The following is an 18,206-nucleotide window of genomic DNA, read 5'->3' on the forward strand; positions in this document are numbered from 1 at the left end:
ATAGGCCTCCAATATCCTCCTATTACAAACAGGCTAGCGCTTGATTCCTCTCCCTCAAAAAAAAAGTTAGAATAATAATTTCTGTGACTTCTGCCATCAGAAAACATAGGATTTGGGAAGTGCATTTTCGGCATAGACAGTTTTCTATAGGGTTTCTTCAGGTTTTCATTAGCATCCCTAGGTGAAGTGTGGACACCAGGAAAAGTAAAAAATATATCTCTGCCAGCCACATACAGATAGCATGACTGTGTGTATAAAGTCTTCCCCGCGACAGAGTATAACCCGTTCTACCATAAACTTAATATCATAAGATACTAAATTATGAAAGAATTTGAGGCTCTTCAAGTGGAGCCCTGATAGGAGTACTACTTGTCACAGCACTATCAAAACTAACTGGCTGCAACAAGTCTTCTACCATCACATACCAGGTTAACTTCAATAAGTAGTTCCCACACCTTGCCCTGGCACAGCCACCAGTACCCCACAAGGTTTCAAAGGTTCATCTACTGTCCATGCTGTTTCTTCATCCTCTTCAGGCCAGTCCCTCTGCTTCTTGCCTCTGCTACATCCTTCTCCTTGACTCTCCTACCTCCAGGACACTCTCTCTCCTCCCTCTGCTTCTTCCAGGTCTCTCTTCATCCAATGCTCCTCTTCCTTCAGTCCTTACAGCTATTTAACTACTCAGCAGGAACCAGCCACAGCTGCACCTTATCCACATCAACCAACCCACCGCCCCTGAAGCCAGCCCACAGCTCTAATTATCAGTTTTAATTAACCTGCCTTCATTCCTCTATAATTCCTCTACACTACTGGCTACAAAAAAATCTATACACAGCTCAGCCTTCCTTGATCTCCACAAGCCTTCAGCATTCAGGCAATCAGTAATCCTTTGCTAGTCAGGGCATATCAGAAGCACCTACCACATTTGCTTCTGACACAAGACAAACACCAAAGCTGATGACATTCTGGGAACAGTCCATTTGAACTTCTGGGGTTATGTTGATGAATAGTTGTCAGACACACAAAGGATTCACTGAGTATCAGGCAAAACCACGACTTGGGTAGACAATTGTTTAAGCCCCGGTAACCAGAAAGTAATGTAGATCAGAAGAACCCTTGGAAGTCGTGCAGACCAGCTGTGGCACCAGACAGGTTCAGATTACATAAGGTTGCTCAGGACCTTGTCCAGTTTGGGTTCTGAATACCTCCAACCAGGGGTGTATGTTGCACAGCACTTTCTGGCAGCCTGTTCCAATGTTTTGGTACCATCATGGTTTTAAAGCCAACCAACCAAACAAGCAAAATGGCTCCTTATACCAAGTTGGTTGCCCACATCGCAGCGAGCTCGTGTTGCCCTCCCACGCTGCTGCTGTGCACCTCCAAGGGGAGGCCGGCTCCGTCCTTCCCTCGCTGCCCCACGGGGCGGTTGCACTCCCCAGAAAGACCTCCCTTTCCTCTTCTCAAGGCTGAACAAACCCAGCTCCTGCAGCTTCTCCAAGCAGGCGTGTGCTCCAGCCCTGCCATGTCCTGGCTGTCCTCTCCGGCCCTTCTGCTGAGCGTCACCTCTGGGTGGCCGGTGCCCACAAGTCCAGGTGCACGTTCACCAGTGCAGCGTGGCCAGGAACAGCCTCCTTCGTGGACTCGACAGCAGTGCTTGTGCTAGCAGCCCCTTCTGCAGCTGGCTCACCTTGCAGCCCGCCCTCCCTTTGCTGTCCATGAGGGCCCCCGGGTCCTCTCCTGCCAAACTGCCTCCGCCACCTGACACCCGCTGGTCCTGCCACACAGCGCCGCTCTGCCCAGCAGCAGCGCTTGGTATTTGCCTTTGCTGAGCTTCATAGGGCTGAGCTGCCGCAGCCTGGCAGGCCCCTGCACAGCCATGCTCCCCTGCCTCGGGCACTGGCAGAGGCGCCCAGGTGGCCCGCAGACGGGCTTGCTGGCAGAAACGGGGTGAGGACAGCGCCCAGTACCTCAGCCTCCTCCCTGGCTTTTGACACGAGCGGCAGAACCAGACCCTGGCCTGGCTTTTCCTCTGCGTGCCTTCTGCTGCTGGGCTGCTTGCAGGCAGCTTTCCCATTGCCCGGCACATGCATCCCTAGGTTCAATCCCAGCTGAGCTCAGACCTCCCTAATTTCTCACCTGTGTGCTCGGGCACCGCTACGCTGCTCCCGCTAGCTGACCACTCTGCTCACGCCTCCCTGTGCTCCCTCCTTGCCTTGAGGCCAGTCAGGAATTCACTGCTTGACCCTGCCGGCCTCCTGCCAGGCCCACCCAGCTTTCCGTGCATTGATCCGGTCATTCCCCTTTGCTTTGGAGAGGTTGTCCTTGGAGTTCAGCCAACCTCCCTGAGCCCCTTTGTCCCCCGGGGATCCCCGCTGTCCTGTAGGATCCTTCCAGGCAGATCCCTGAACAAGCCCAAACCTCCCCTCTGGAAGCCCAGGCCTTGCTTGCTTCTCTCGGGACTGCAAACTCTGCCTCCTCATGGGTGCTGCAGCCAGGGCTGCCCTGAACCTTCACATCCCCAACCAGTTCTTCCTTCTTTGTGAGTAACAGGACAGCAGAGCACCTCCCCTTGCTGGCTTGTCCATCACCCATGTCAAGAACCTGTCATCAGTCCAATCCAGGAATCTCCTGCAGTGGCTGTGGCCAGTGCTCCTGCCCCCACAGCGGATGTCAGGGTAGTTGAAGCCTCCCCCATGAGCACCAGGGCCTGCAGCCACGAGGCTTCCTCTAGATGCCTGGAAAGGCTTTGTCTCCTTCTGGATTAGGCAGGTTGTCTGTAGCAGACAGCCACCATGCCATTACCTGCATAACTTAATTTTAGTTTAAACTAAAGAAAGTAAAAACAAACAAAACAAATCAGATACAAACTAGTGTGCCCTTCACACTGATTTTTTTTTTCCAGGTGAAAGGTGGCTATCATTAAAGGCCTCAGACAAAAAATAATAAATAGAGTTTGATCCATTTCAGGTAGGAAATAACAATTGGAGCTGCATTCTTCACTACCTGAGCAGGACAAAAAAACCCCAGTCTCAATAATTTGCTTTAAAAAAAAAATAAATCATCAGATCCTTAAAAAACAGAGGTTGGGCAACTTCCTTTGAATTAGGCTGGCCTGTAATTTCCATTTTTGAGAGAGGCAACAAAAGCCAAGACCTCCTGCTCCCCCACATCTGACAAGCTCAATTAGATACTGAGCCAATTTTTTTACTACCCACAGCAGTTGCATACAACCTAGATATTTCGCAAATAGTGTTGAGAAGCCAGCATTTTTACATTACAAGTGAGAATGACTGAAGTCTGACTTAGCAGCTACTGGACAGTTCCCCTGCTAAGAAACTTTAGCCTATAGCTTATTGGCCACAGTGTCTCTACCACTGAGGCTTCTGTGGTGGTCAAAGCAGGATAGCTAAGGGCTGACACTCCTTAGAAATTCTAACCCTGTGCCATCTTGCAAGTTTTGATCCCGAAGAGATAGTGTTTCAGGAATGATTTCTGACTGGCTACCACAGAGCCAGTAACACAGTCTAGCAACATAGCAAAAGCAATTAAAGCCTGCACCATTCTGAGTTTCATACATACAGACACCATTCAAAAATGCAAAGATCCTGCAACACTACAAGTAACAGCTAAGCAAGTCTTTCACCACTCACTCATGGTAATCAGTTCTGAGCATAGACTAATGTGGGCAGATAGAAGCAATACATATAAGCGCCTAAGCTATACACTATTAATATTTGATTGTTTAATTACTTGGAAGAAGGGTATAGGTCACATTTATGAATTAGGATTGGGAGGAGCCCTTATGAGTTATTCTCAAAGTTCTAGTAAAAGCAAATCAGTAGCTCCTTTATGTTCAGTGGCCGGGCAGCATCTATGACCCAACCAAACCTTCAAGGCATACTGTCCAAAACTGGAGAGGTGACCACGAAGTCAATCAGAATGGAAAAGCATTGACTCCAGAGCAGGGAGTCAGATGGTATATGAAAGTAATAATTCTGCAGACTTCTGGTAGAGATGCTCTATGGAGCGGAAGCTGGATCACAGGTACCAGCTTGAAGGGATGCTGGGAGGTCTCTAGTCCAGCTTCCTGCTCAAAGTAGAGTCAACGATGAGGTTATGTTGCGGTTTGAAAACTTCCAAGGGTGGAGAACCTGCAGCCTCTCAGGGTTCCAATGCTTGACTGTCCTCTTGTGAAAAAGTTTCTTCTTACATATAGCCAGCTCCTCTATGTTTCACTTTATGCTCACTGGCTCTCATTCTCCTGCCATGCTCCACAGGAAAGCCTGGCTCCATCTTCTTGACCATCCTCTCTCAGTAGCTGGCTAGCTGCTGTTAGGTCCCCTCAGAGTCATCCTTCCTCCAGGATGAACAAGGACAGCTCACACAGTCTCTCCCTCTGACCAACCTGACAACTCCCTGCTGAACGCAGTCCAGTTTACTCATGTTTTCTCTTGAATTGGAGGTCCCAAAACTGGACACAGTGCTCTAGCTGTGAGCTAATGAGTATGAGCAAAAAGGGGTAATCAAGTCCCTCAGTCTCTTGCATTTGACCTTGTTGAATATCATAAAGTTCCTGTCAGTCCATTCCTCCAGCCTGTCCCACAAGCATATCGACCAGTTCCCCCCACCCCGCTTTGTGATTTGGTGTCATCTGCAAATTTCATAAGCAAGCACTCCACTGCCTCCTCCAGGTCATAGATACAGACGCTAAACTGAATGGCTGCCAGGACAGACCCCTGCAATACTCTGCTTGTTGCTGTCTTCCCAGTAGAGTGCAACCGATTAGCCACTACCTTCTAAGCTCAATCACCCAAACAGATGACTGTCCGTCTATCTAGATCAAAATGTCCCAACTTGAATTGAAAACTATTATGGGAGACAACGTTGAAAACTTTGCTAAAACCAAGGTAAATTATATCCACTGCTATCTCTTGCTCACAGATCCAGTCATTTTATCAGAGGCAATCAGGTTGGTCAAGCATGATTTACCCTTGGTAAATCCATGCTCGCTGTTGCCTATTACCTTCTTGTCCTTCACATGTCCAGAAACGCGTTCCAAAGAGCACATGCTCTGTGACTTTCCCAGGGGCCAAAGCGGAGCTCACTGGCTGCAGTTCCCTGGACTGTTCTTTTGGCCTTTTGTGAAGATGGGTGCAACAATTAACTTTTGCTAGTCACCAGGAACCTACCCCAATTTTTATGGCATTTCAAAGGCAATAGAGAGTGGCCTTGCAAGGATATTGGCCAGTTCCCTCAGCACCCTCAGATGCACTCTGTTGGGTACCATGGAGTTGTATGGGTCCAGTTTTCTCAAGTAATCCCTGGTTCAATCCCTGTCCATTGCTGGCTGTCCCTTTTGAACGTGTTCACTGATCACAGAGGCATGGGAGACATCATTAGTACAGACCAAGACAAAGAAGGCTTTGAGTACTTCAGGCTTATCTGTCTCCATCATCACTGTATCACTCCACCCACTCAGCATCAGGCACACATTTTCCTTGGTCAGCCTTTCATTATTAATGTAACAGCAGAAGCTTTTCTTGTTGCCCTTGATGCCCCTTGGAAATCTCAATTCCAGCTGAGTTTTGACTTTCCTGATAGTATTCCTTATATGCCCAGACATTATTTCTAAATTCCTCCATCGTAGCCTGTCCCTGCTTCCACCTCTTGTACGCTGCCTTCTGATGTTGGGACCTCCAACAAGTGTGAGTTCACTGCTTAGTTATGCTGGGTTCTTCATAAGTCCACTAATTTTCCTGCATATCAAGACAGACTGCTCTTGTTCTTGGAGAGTCCTTAAAGACCTGCCAGCTTCCCTGAGCCACTTTGCCCTTCAGAGCTGCTTCCCATGGGATCACACCTACCACTTCCCTGAATAAGCCAAACTCTGCTTGTCTGAAGTCCAGGGTCTGTGCTTTGCTACTCTCCTTCTTCATTCCTTTCAAGATCTCAAATTCATTATTCCACAGTTGCTACATCCAAGGCTGCCACTGATTATCACATCCCTAACCATTTCTTTCTTATGAGTGAATAGCAGATCCAGGTGTTCCTCACCTCCAGCTGGCTCAGATGGAGAAAGGTGGACAACAGCCATACACTGACCAAACAACAAGAGGACAGCTATTATGGTATGGGATCTGTCCAGAGAATCCCATATGGTAGTCAGTGAACAGCAGCAGGAGCTGGCTGAATACTTGTGTAAAGGAGAATGAAGTAGAGAGGATGAAAAGCAGAGGGCAGCTGTACAAAAACCTATGAGCACAGCTAGACAGAAAGTCGTCGCAGGAATTTGGGACCCAGAGAGTTTGGAACAGCAGTCAGTACCAAGAGACAAGCATGCCATTGAAGGAGAAGCAGCTTGCTGTTTCAGAGTTGCACTCCACTCAGCAAGTTAAATGAGGAAAAGCAGAGACAGACACAGCTATGGAGTCAGAACGATTTTCAGCTGAGGTTCTTGCATCAGAATGGGTAGGCAAGGAAGCTGAAGAAACAGTACAGTGAATCACAGTCACGGTGCCTGGGAAAAAATGTAATGACTCAGAACTAACAGAAAATAAGACACTGTCCCGAAGTAATGAGGAGACAAGGCCTGGAGAAAGAAGAGGTGCAATGTGATGTGCAGTCGTGTTTCTCTACAGACAGTTTGTAGCCTGAGGTCAAAATTGAGGCACAACTGCTAGACTTGGGCCACAAAGGCCACATCAGCTCCAGAGATCTAGGTCCCCGGCTATGAATGAAGATGCCTATGAACTTTTCCGAAACTCAGTGAGGGTTTCAGTGACCTGATAACAAGGGAAGGATCCAGAGGCAAGGAAAATAGGGCGGGATATAGCCTGCTGCACAGAACTAGAGTTAATGGTGAATATGCTACAAAAAATGCTAAGCCTTGTTACGCTACAGTATGTCAGTCTGGGCTTAACCAAGTCTTTCTTTTCATTAAAACTGCATTTCAGACAAAAGATATGCAGTAGATGCAATCAACTTGCATTTAAGTAAAGCATCTGACATACAGTCATAAAGGGAACCACTACTTAAGACTGAAAAATAGGGGTTAGAACAAGAACAATATGTGGTAAAGAATGGGCACAGAAAAAAAAGTATTAAGTGGGAAGTATGTCATGGACCATTTTTGAAGCTGATTTTATTTGGATATTTTCATTAACAGATCCAGTGCAAAAAGGACAAGTATGCTAACAAAACTTAAGAATGACAGATTTGGGCGGCACTGTCAATACAAGGCAGAGGATAGTACAGAGAATGAAAGGAAGCTAAGAACAGTGTAATAGAAACAGGATGAAACAGCATTACACACAGTCTATATCCAGAATTCCTGCTCTAATGTGAGCATTCATCAGTTAAAACAACAGAAATCAGAAATACTTTTATCAGTCAGTCACAGAATGACCATATACTGTATCAATGTGGTAAGGCCATAAAAAATAAAATGTGATCCCAATATGCATCACTAGATATTTCCAGTAGAGATAAAAATGCATTAGTGGCATCCAAGCACTTGTGATACTGGTAATCTGTAATAATATGCATAGTTCTGGTCTCCTGAGAGGTACATGCAAAGAGGTTTGAAATAGGTGAATTTAACCTGGAATAGATGTAATGAAGGACTGTGATGATTGGAATTGTGGGGAGCCCCTCTTACCTGGCAAACTAAAAGCACTTGCCTTGCCAAGCCTAGCAAAAAAGGAAAAAAAAAAACCCAACCACAACCAAAAAAACCCCAAAACCCACTGCCAGATCTAAAAGTAAGGAGCCTAACTAGTCCTGAGACAGCAATTGTGTCATGGCTTCCATGACAGAGGGAACCAGACAGGAGGTCCCATGCAGTTCCATAATTCTATCCTCCTACATGAAGTAGTTTGCTAGGTTGAACCTTCTCATATGATTATATCCATGCAAAATTAAATCCTTTTCAAACAGCTGAAGCATAGCAGCTGAGCAACCCTAACAACCAGCAATACGCTCCAGCACTATAGCACAGCCTTGATCAGAGCCCAGAAGTCCAACAGCAGGTTATCTCTGCCAGCTGCCTATCACAGCAAGTAACACTGAGAACCCACCTCCTCTTCCACTATTACACAAGATGGTTGTCAAGAATAAAAGGTATTAAATATCTTCCCCTCTCCCCTTCACAGTTCCCCGAAAACACAAGCAAGATTCTGTAAAAAAAGTCTGTGGGTAACAGATGTTGATTGGCTGGAAAATACTCCAGAAGTAGCTCCAGAAAGCTGGAATTTTTACCCTATGTTTCACATGCATTCCATTCCACAGCCACCAGTGCAAATCTTTTGCTTGACAGGACACTGATGCACACAGCATCTCCCCATACAACGAATGGCGAGCATAAGGAGGTTCTGATACACTGGCTGCAGCCAGACACAACGTCACACCATCAATACCAGCACTCCACTCCAGCTGCACTGATAAAAACTCTATTGCAGACAGAACTCGAGCAATTTGTGTTGCTTTATCACTCCATCAGTTAAAATTATTGGCTGACAGCAAGAAAGATACTGAAAGGCAAGAAGACTTGGGGACAGCACGGTTCTGAAGGAGTTCACATCTGTATAGGTTTTTGACATACCTAAATAAGGCTACCTATTAAAGAATAATCACAGATTTGATAAACAGAGGCACAAGTCTTCTGTTGCCAAAAACACTTGGTTACCTCTGTTCTGTGACCTTTTTAGCTTATAAAGGCATCAGACACCAAAAAAAAAAAAAAAAGCCCTGAAATAGATATATATTTAAAAGTGACAGCCTCACCATACAGGATGTATAATAATGAAAACAATTTGTGTGGGACAGACAGAACTGACAGCACAAGAAACATAGCTTTCATTCTAGGAAAGCCCAGACTGAGCAGAGCAGGAATGAGGCTTTAACACAACGACTGTGGAGGCCACAAGTAATTCAAAGGGCTGGATGTGATGATAGCTTCGTCCTGTCAAGACAGAAGCATGAGAGAACTAATGGCTGACCTGTGAAAGGTTGTGCTTCCAGAGGGTGGTATGAATTACAAGAAAACAAGTGATAATATGGCATCAGGAGTACCAAAGTGAGCTTGCCTCCTCAGGCAGCTAGCACTAGGTACCTGTGGAATGTTGAAGAAGAGAATCTGGAGGCTGCCGGAAAGTTTGGGCTTACTCTAGCAGCAGAGGGGTAGACTTGAAAAGGACATGGAGATCTACACACCTGCCACAGGGATCCTGAGCCCAGAAAAAGCACCAGAAGCCAAAGAAACCGGGACTAAGACATGCCGAGGATGTGTAAGGAAGCTTGCCTTTCAGGACACAGCAGGTTCTGGGGCACCTGCACTGAAGACGGCACAGGAAGGAAAAAGTCTGGCAATAATGGAAGAGAAGGGGAGCAGAGAGGCATTCGGATGTTCAGGAAGGAAGCAGAAGATTTAAGTATTGAGGATCAAGCACAGGCAGACACTAAAAGCTAGACATATCCCCAAGGATAAGAGAATTAATAACTCTACAGTCAATGCAGGCCCCTTGAACTTTGCTGTTTATGCAGGTTCGCTTCAGCCCTACTGGGACATGACCACAGACAGGAGAACCTGGCAGCTCTGCCAGGCCAGAGAGACCGGGGATCGAGCCCATCTCCCACAGGCACAGCCGCGCTCTGAGCCAGCTTTTGGCCAGCCTCGAAAATTGATCAAAAACATCCTTAAGACCCAGAGGGCCCCAGCGTCAAGTCGCGTACTTTGCAGCCCAGCACCACCGTCCATCCATCCAGCAAGTGGCAGTGCTGGCTCGGCTAACCCAGTGCACGAGGACAGCACAGGCCGGGCTGCACGCCACGCTCCCAGCCCCCAGCCCCAGCCCCAGCCTTGCTCTCTAGACTTTCACCCACTGCCTACTTACTTTTTAATTAGATTTTTAAACAAAAAGTGAAAGTGTTTTCTAAAATCCCTTTAATTACACTAAGATGCTGAACTGATTGTGAAGGGAATAGGAAATGAAAGCGACTCACCCTCTGAGGGAGAATTTTGTCAGCCATCTTCCTCCTCTTGGCACTGTACATTTTTTAAAGAAAAAAACACGTTACCATGGTGACAGATCTAGGAGTAACGAGGCCACCTGCTAAATTATCCTGACATCTCCACATGCTGGTGCACAGCTGTGCATGCATCAGCAAAAGGGTCTAACTCATGCCCAGGACCTAGGACCCCTTCTCTCACCAGCCTGGGGAGGTAGGTAGTTAAGAACAAATCAGTGCTGTCTGTTATGCATCTTGGAAAGAAGTGTGCAAGTTCTTTGATCACAGCATCTTCTGCGGTGCAGGGTAGCAATACGTGCAAGTGCACATGCTCTCTGAAGATACAGAAAAAATGTGTAAGAGCACAGCGTGCACATGTCAAAGTGTGCACGGGTATACCTGTGCATGTGCATGTGTAAGTGGTTGACTGCCTGTAAATAGGACATGAACTTGTTCAAGCAGATGAGGTGCATTCATTCATTCATTTGTGCCCAAAATTGAGTGCTGATGAAACACACATATATAGGTGTAGTTCATTCGATGTATGAAATACATACATATATATGCACCCTTCCCTACATATATACACTTGTTTTACTGTAACATATTTGCATGAGTGATATACAAAGGTAAGCGGGTTTACAGTTCTGTATTTGCTCACCTCTATGAATGCACATGTGGGAAGATACATGTGCGCCTGCAGTGTATATACATAGTGTGTCCATACCCATACATAAGCCCATTGATACATCTACACTTTTAAAAACATACTTGTGTTCATGTACATACACATGAATGTATATGTGCCTAAGAAATGGTATTGTCAGGAAGATTGCCATATACATTGTCTTTTGAATTCTTCAGAGTCTAAGAACCATTCGTGCCCACCACACCTGTCACCTAGCTTTCCCTAGCAGGGCCAGGACGGAATTCAGGCCTTATTCTTCACCTCTCTAATTTATGAGGCATTTATCTTAAGCAGGAGATGAATCACTCCATCTGTGACAGACAAACGGGAGAAAGCAAACTGCCTGCTGCCACTCTGCCAGGTCACAAGGATGCCACTCCTTACTGTTCTCATAGAGAAGGTCTGTCATCAGCCATGTTCACATAAAAACTGTTTCCACACACATTGATGTGACATATTCCCTTCCCACATTTGCTAATAATAGGCCAGGCCTGAAATACCAGATTCTTAGATTCTTCCTCATCGTCATATAAACCAAGCCTGAGGAACTCTCTGTGCCCAGAGGTGCAAGCTACAGCCTTCCTCAGGGGCAGAAAATTCATCCACACAGTCACACCAAACTTCATAGGTGAACAATGTCCCTTTTTAAAAGCATAGGAATAATGGGACTGGAACGTTACATGGTGTGAACCTCCAACGGCTCACTAAATCAAACCTGCACTGAAACACCTCACAGAATCTGGAAGTAATGCCTGAGCCAGCTCCACCCTCCCAAAGGGAAATGGGATATGCATGCACCTGCAACAGCCCCAAAGGCTTGCAATTAAAGAGCAAGTAACAAAAATCCAAATCCCGCAACAACTTGGGTCTGAACTAGTTCTCCAAGAGTCTATTACAGAAATGAGATTTTTGCCTCCACCAACCCTGCCAAGAAAGGACGACTACGCCTTCTTGGCCCGTTTGTGCCATAAAACATACGATTCAACTACTCCCAGAACTTCACCCAAGGTGCCAGAAAAGTTTGCCTCAAAAACCAGAAAAATTTAAATGGGAAATGACAGGGGGGTGGAAATGAACAACGGGAAAACATTCAACACATCACCTGGAGGGAAGGCATGGCAGAGGAAACAGAGAAACTTTCCTGAGTACCCAGGAAGCACTGGTGTGAGCTGGACTCGCTACAGTCGAGACTACTGCTGGGTTCCAAACTAGAAGCACTGACGTTTTGAACTGGGGAGGGGGAACTGCTTCCTTCTATAAGTTAGACCATCAACTTTTAGAAAACACTCTTCTTTAGTGATCCCTAGAAACTAGGTAGTTAATGACTAAAGTTTACCTTGATTATCCAGCAGTGGCAAATTTTCAGGTAATACCTACCCTGTACATTGGAAGGCTTGGCATTATTTTGTGCAGTTCCCTGGAGTACCTCCTGGGAGGTGCTATGGAACATGTAATTTTGGCTAGTGCTGGACAAGACCTCCAAGATTCTATGCACCTCTTGTACTCACATGCTGCGCTCACACACATTACTTCTGTGTTCTATGTTATTTAGTCATAATGCATTAATACTCTCAGGATTGATGTCCTTTCCAGATGCATTCCAGACACAAGAATTCCCCAGTCTGGCTTGCTGATCCAAGGCATATAACCTGGACAGAGCAGGGTTCCTGAAGCACTGAGCTTAAAGAGTCATGTTTTACCTACAGCTAGATACAACGACACCACCAGAACACTGTCTGAATCTATATAGACACACCTACAGTGATTTTTGCAAAAGGCAGACAACCCAGATGACTGCACCCTACCTATTTATCAGGAACCAGCTCACACTTGGAACTCAAGACTGCTGACATCTAATAAGTTGCAAAAGGAAATTAGCAAACTGTTATTTAAGAGAGAATGCATTCAGCACTGTAAAAAGTGGGCATTTTGAAAAGAAAGTTCCTTTAAAAGAATCCCTCTAACCCTATGAAATTATTTCCTATGCCATTCTTTTTACTTTATACGTAGGAATCCCTGTGACAATTGCAAGTTTTCTGACCACTCCCCTGAGTGACCATAGTACAAGTATTCACATGACCAAAATTTTTTTCCACTTGTCTCATTTACAAACCATTTTGTTAGCCAGTCAGAAATCAGAGAAACCACACAGAACAGATAGCAAACAATACAAAAAATATACTATATTAGAGGAGAACTGCTCATTAACTTTAAAGGCTAAACATAGCAGCCAGATTTATAGCCCAATAAACCTGCATGGTAAAAGCATTATAACTGCAAAACCAGACATTAGTAAAGGTCAGTTTGTTCAAGACCATTCACAAAGTAAAATTTACCAATGTTTTTCCTGCTTTAAGAAACTGACAATACATAAATCTTTCTTTCTGTCTCATTCAATCTTAAAGGTCTTACCTAAGGCTAAAAAGATACTGATTTTTCTTCCTCAGACTGACCTTCCATGCTTTCTTTCTGGAACACTCACCTCCTAGTTCGGTTCTGAGTGGCTTGCTGCTGCTGTTGCACTTGCTGCACCTGCTGTTGCTGGACCTGCTGTGGTGCAGTGCGTTTTCTTGTTGTTTCCATCACAGTCTGGGGCATCCCAGGTCGCACGGAGGGGCTTCCAACATACGGGGGGCCTGGGGGACCCATGGGAGCCCCCTGATGGGGCATTCGAGCTCCTGATGGCATCCCAGGTCGCTAGGGAAGCAAAACAGAAAGAAGAGCCAGTTTGGTCCCTGCTTCTTAAGCTGCAAAGACATTTGTACGTAATCAGGCACTAGCTCCAGCAAGTTCCTCATTTTGACCATCCCACTAAGCACTAAGCAGCAACGCAGAGCATGTGAACTCTGGTATTTTCTGGACATCGTAAAGAGGCATTCAGCGATGTACAGGAAACAGGGATGAAAAATTCTAGGCTTGGGAAAACACTCAGTGGTCAGTAACTTATCCAGGCCAGCTTACAGCAGAAAGCTCTACCTTCAGACTGAAGAAAAAGCTCCATGGCAGCTATATGCAGTCCAAACTGGTGCAGTGCACATGCTAATCAAAGCCACAAGCAGGCTCACATCTACAGCTTTCCACCGACTAGCAGGCTGCTTTGATCGGTAGGGAGACTGTAGCAAGCAAAGGTGAACCATGAGAACACTATGACAAAACATTTTCCATTAAGAGCCCTCTCCTTCACCTACACCGCAGAGCAGTGTAAGTTCATAAAGTGACAAGAATCCTTTAAGAAAAGGTCAAGCCTCTAAAATAAAAATAAAAAATAAAAAAAGGAACATAGCAGTTTGTCAGCAGCCCCTGTAGGCATTCTAAAGTCCTGACATATATGTTGATTCAGCATGCTCTGGAGAGACACTGTGGGTCAAATCACAATGCTGTACAACACACACAGTAAACTCAATTCCAAACCCTAGAATTTTATAGTACTCAAGGAAAAACATCAGTAAAATAATTACCACCTGTAAAATGCAACCAAAAAGAGAGAGAAGAGCTTCATTTCATTCTAAGGTTTATCAAAATGTTTATTACATGTCTACGTATATGTGAAAATACAGACAAGTACATATACATTCTGTAGACATTTGACCCAGGGATATGAGTAAGAGTAATCATACACAAAAGCCTTTTGAAAGTCAAACCCCTCTACTTAAGGAAACCAAGAGGCAATGGCATCTATGACAGTTAAATAATTGGTTAAAGGCTAGAAATGAGGTAAAAGTGATTGGTTCTGAAAATAAAAGTAAGGCACATGCAGAGTTTTGCTGGGACTTATGCTTTTCAGCATATTCATAAGCAACTGGAGGGAGATGGGAAGGGGACAGGGATGACAAAGGAAAAAAAGAAAAGAAAAAAAAAAAAGGGAAAAGAGAGAAAAAGCAAGGAAGTGAGAAAGTTTGGTGGCAATGCTGTTATTCAACCTGGCAAGTATGAAGGCCAGCTTCAAAGAACTGCAGAAGGGCTTTATGAGACAGAATTAACACCTGAAGATGAAAATGGGTTTCAGTACACACGGTAGTGAATTGCATGGGAAAAGACAATCCAACCATCCCATGGAAAACAACGGGCTCTGGGCTGCCTGTTGCCCAACAGAAGCAAGATCTTGGGGTTTAAACAGATACTTCCAGGAAAAAAAAAAAAAAAGCAGTTCACTGCTTACTAGAGGTCAAAAAAAGCCACTAAGCAAAAGAGGCAGGGAAGGGAACAGAAAGCATCACTGTGCCACTGTCCCTGGCACGCCCGCAGGCTGAATGCCATGCACAGGTCTGGTTCCTGCAGGTCTGTAACGGCAGAGCAGCTCTGACACCGGCACAAAGTGGCACGGAACAGGTTAAGATATGGACCTGCATCCACCAGAGTAAAAGTAAATATGCCATGGTCTTCCACCTGGAAGGAGGTGGTCCAAGGTAACCTAAGGGGGCATTTGCTAGAGCTTTGCAAAGTCCTGAGCGGCCTGGAGAGGGCGGCTGGGACTGACTGCTCACTGCCCCTGCCAGAGCAACAAACCAGGGCAATGACAGCAAGGATCGGGCCACCAAGGGCAGCCCACCTGCCACGCATGGGCAGCCAGCCCACAGAACCCCGCAAAGGATGTTTGGCTCAGAAACTGAGTTATCAACAGCTGAAGACTGAGAAAGTACTTGGGAGAAGTACACTAGTGGTCTCCAAAGCCAGGTGTGGGCACCCCAGGAGGTATGCAAGGCAGTCCATTGTAGGGTGGGTGGGAAGAAAATGGGTTCTGCACTGTTAATATATAAAATAAAACCACTGAAAATAGTTCATTTCACCTTTATCTCACCCCTTTTTAATTTCTAGATATATAATTATTTATATATAGTAATAACATATAATTCTAAATATAATTTGGACCTGCACCTCCACGTTACCCACCTAAGTCCACCATAGTCCCCAAAGCCCCAGTTCAGTGCCCTCCCCGATCATCACAAGCCTTATGATGTTTCTCACACTTGCACGTGTGAAGGAAACTGGAGAAAGAAAGGAGGGGAATGAACAATCAGCACTGAAACAGGAGCCGTAATTAGTACAGACAGGGAAGGAAGGCTGAGGTAGGAGAGAGGCCAGCACAGGAAGCCAAGCAGGTGAATTCAGCAAGTATATGTGTGGGAAAGTGGCTGTGGGCATGGCCTCCAAGCAGAGCAGCAGCAGGAGGCAGCAAACAGGCAGAACCGAGGCTCTGTGCAGAGCTGGAAACATCTCCTCCCATGAACACAGAGCTATACAAACTGCTGGAACGGAGCAGCGCCCGCTGTTCCCACATACTCGCCCCCACCCTCTGACCCAGGCAAAGTCAGCAGAAACAAATGGCCCAGAAAACGCTTCTCACTTTAGCCTGGTTTAAGATCTCTCTGTTGTCTGCCAATCTACACATTGCGGCCTTCCTCCAGCAAAGAGCAGGCCACTGGGCCTGCTGTTGCCTGTCAGTCAGGTGGGGACATTTGGCAGTCACACAGAAGAGATGAGATCCTACACACAGCCATCTCATGTTCATCCCTCCTGGAGACTGTCTGGCCACACGGACCAGACGGCAGGCCTGCTTTTCTGCTTCCATAAAGGACACCCTAAGGCCTGGACAACAAGGTCAGCAAGCCAAATCTACTCTCGATCCAAGTCCAACATCTCTGAACCCCCTTCAGTTTCCTTTGTTAAGCATCAAAATAGAGAAATGCAGAGAAAGGACAAAACTGAGAGAAACGAGACAGCTCTAGCAAAAGCATATTCAGTCTCACCCCTTGCCCGGCTTCATTCCTTCCCCTCCCTTCTCATGTTCCTATCTCTGATATCACCTGTAGATAAAATATTATTCATTACATGATTACACAACTGCCACCTCCCTGCTGCAAGCCCACCAGACTCTCCAGGCACAGAAATGCTTTCTCTGTCTAAGCTTTATAAAAGGAGAATACACAAGAAGTACCTTGCCTTATCTAAAAGCTTGCTTTGCTCTCACTTATGCAAGACAAGACAGTGACAGACAATACACTGAATTTTTCACAATACTGACATTAAAAAAAAAAAGCTTGATACTAAAGAGTATTGCAATACCATTACATCTTTTCAAAGAGATCTTGGAGGTGTACCTGTCTATGGGATAGGAACTGTCTGCCCCCACTTCCTCAGAGGGATGGAACCTGCCCTGAACCAGTATCGTCTGTAGTGAAGGCTGCAGCACAAAACAGCACTGACACATCATCCTTCCTGGGAAATCATCTACCCTGGAGCCCTTCACCTGACCCAGCTCTGTCCTTACCCACAGACCTGTCCCCTTTTTTCCTCTGTTGACTCCACGTACAGACATTACTCTGTGGTACTGCAAACACATTACTGGACAGAGGACAAAGCCACTGAGGGCCATAGGAAACAAGGAGGACCACAGTATGCCCCCAGCTGAGGGGACCAGTCTCACAGCTCGGAGAAAACGGAAGTGAAGAGCAGAGCAGGGCTGCCCACAGAACAGCTAGGCAAAGCCAAACAGTACAGCACATGGAGAGAGGCACACAACCAGTAGTTCATGTGTGTGTACTGGTCCCTGAGAATTCTGCCAACTGCTGGCACTTCTGCATGCAATCCATCGCTGACCTGGCTGCACCCTTCCAAAGCTGAGCACAGTGTCTGTGCAGCAAGCATGCCACCTCCCTCCAAACTGCTGCCAAGTCCCTGCTGAGACCCTCCACTGTCCAGCTTCCCAAGTCACACATCTGGCTTTTCTACTTTCTTCCCTGCCTGAAGCTCCTGTCGCACCAGAGGGCTGCCTCTTTCCTCCTCTTCTTTGTCATTCTTCAAGACAACTTCTCCTGCCTGATGGTAAAAATGAGACACGCTGGAGTGGTGCTTTTCTCTGCATTTCTGCTGCAGACTCTTCTCAAGGGACACCAACACCATAGCAGCCAAAATGTTGAAGCAGAGCAAAGGAGGGCTCCTGTCTGGACATACCAGATAGAGGAAAATAATAACCTGGAGAACTGACATGTAAAAGAAAGTGTCAAGAAAAGAAAAGAAAAGCAAAACCACCTACAAGAGCCTCAGAAAGGGACTGAACAGAGCACGGGGAGTCACTGCAATGCAATATACCTACAGCAATGTCCTGTTCTGAAGGACACAGACCCGATCCACCTCAGCAGCACCCAGGAGGACGCTGATGGCAGGGCAGTGAACAGTCACAGGCTTCTTGTTAGCAGAGAAACTGACAGATTTTGGGAACAACAACAATCACCAAGTACACAAACACCATGTGTTTTTTTTAACTAAAAATAGAAGCTACCTTGGCTAGACAACATATCCTGTCAAAGCATTACAGTAGCTAGGGATTTCTATAAAGCATAAACGTAAGCAAAAGCAGATGCCAGATGCTGTCTGGAGGTATCTAGAAGTAGTTAAGATAGTTAAGTAGTATCTGGAACAGTTAAGAAATTTGGACTGATACTGTCTGATGGCAAGAGCTCTCTGACTGCACAAATGGTTTCCCAACTGAATGTGCAGTTTCAAAATGGACTCT

At 45.9% G+C, this 18,206-nt stretch overlaps 1 protein-coding gene across 8 annotated transcripts in view; it reads right to left on the minus strand.

Annotated features, from left to right (window-relative positions):
- Positions 1 to 18,206, minus strand: part of SMARCD3 (SWI/SNF related, matrix associated, actin dependent regulator of chromatin, subfamily d, member 3) — a 111,232-nt gene that overhangs the window by 48,688 nt on the left and 44,338 nt on the right. For all 8 annotated transcript variants that reach the window (XM_037384199.1, XM_037384198.1, XM_037384197.1 and 5 more), the window contains 2 exons: positions 13,176 to 13,390; positions 10,000 to 10,042 (listed from right to left, as the gene is read on the minus strand). In XM_037384199.1, the coding sequence (XP_037240096.1) occupies positions 10,000 to 10,042; positions 13,176 to 13,381 (249 nt within the window). In that variant the 5' untranslated portion in view covers positions 13,382 to 13,390. The remainder of the gene's footprint in view (positions 1 to 9,999; positions 10,043 to 13,175; positions 13,391 to 18,206) is intronic.

This window comes from Falco rusticolus, chromosome 4, assembly GCF_015220075.1.
Source record: "Falco rusticolus isolate bFalRus1 chromosome 4, bFalRus1.pri, whole genome shotgun sequence".
Taxonomy (NCBI): Eukaryota; Metazoa; Chordata; class Aves; order Falconiformes; family Falconidae; genus Falco; species Falco rusticolus.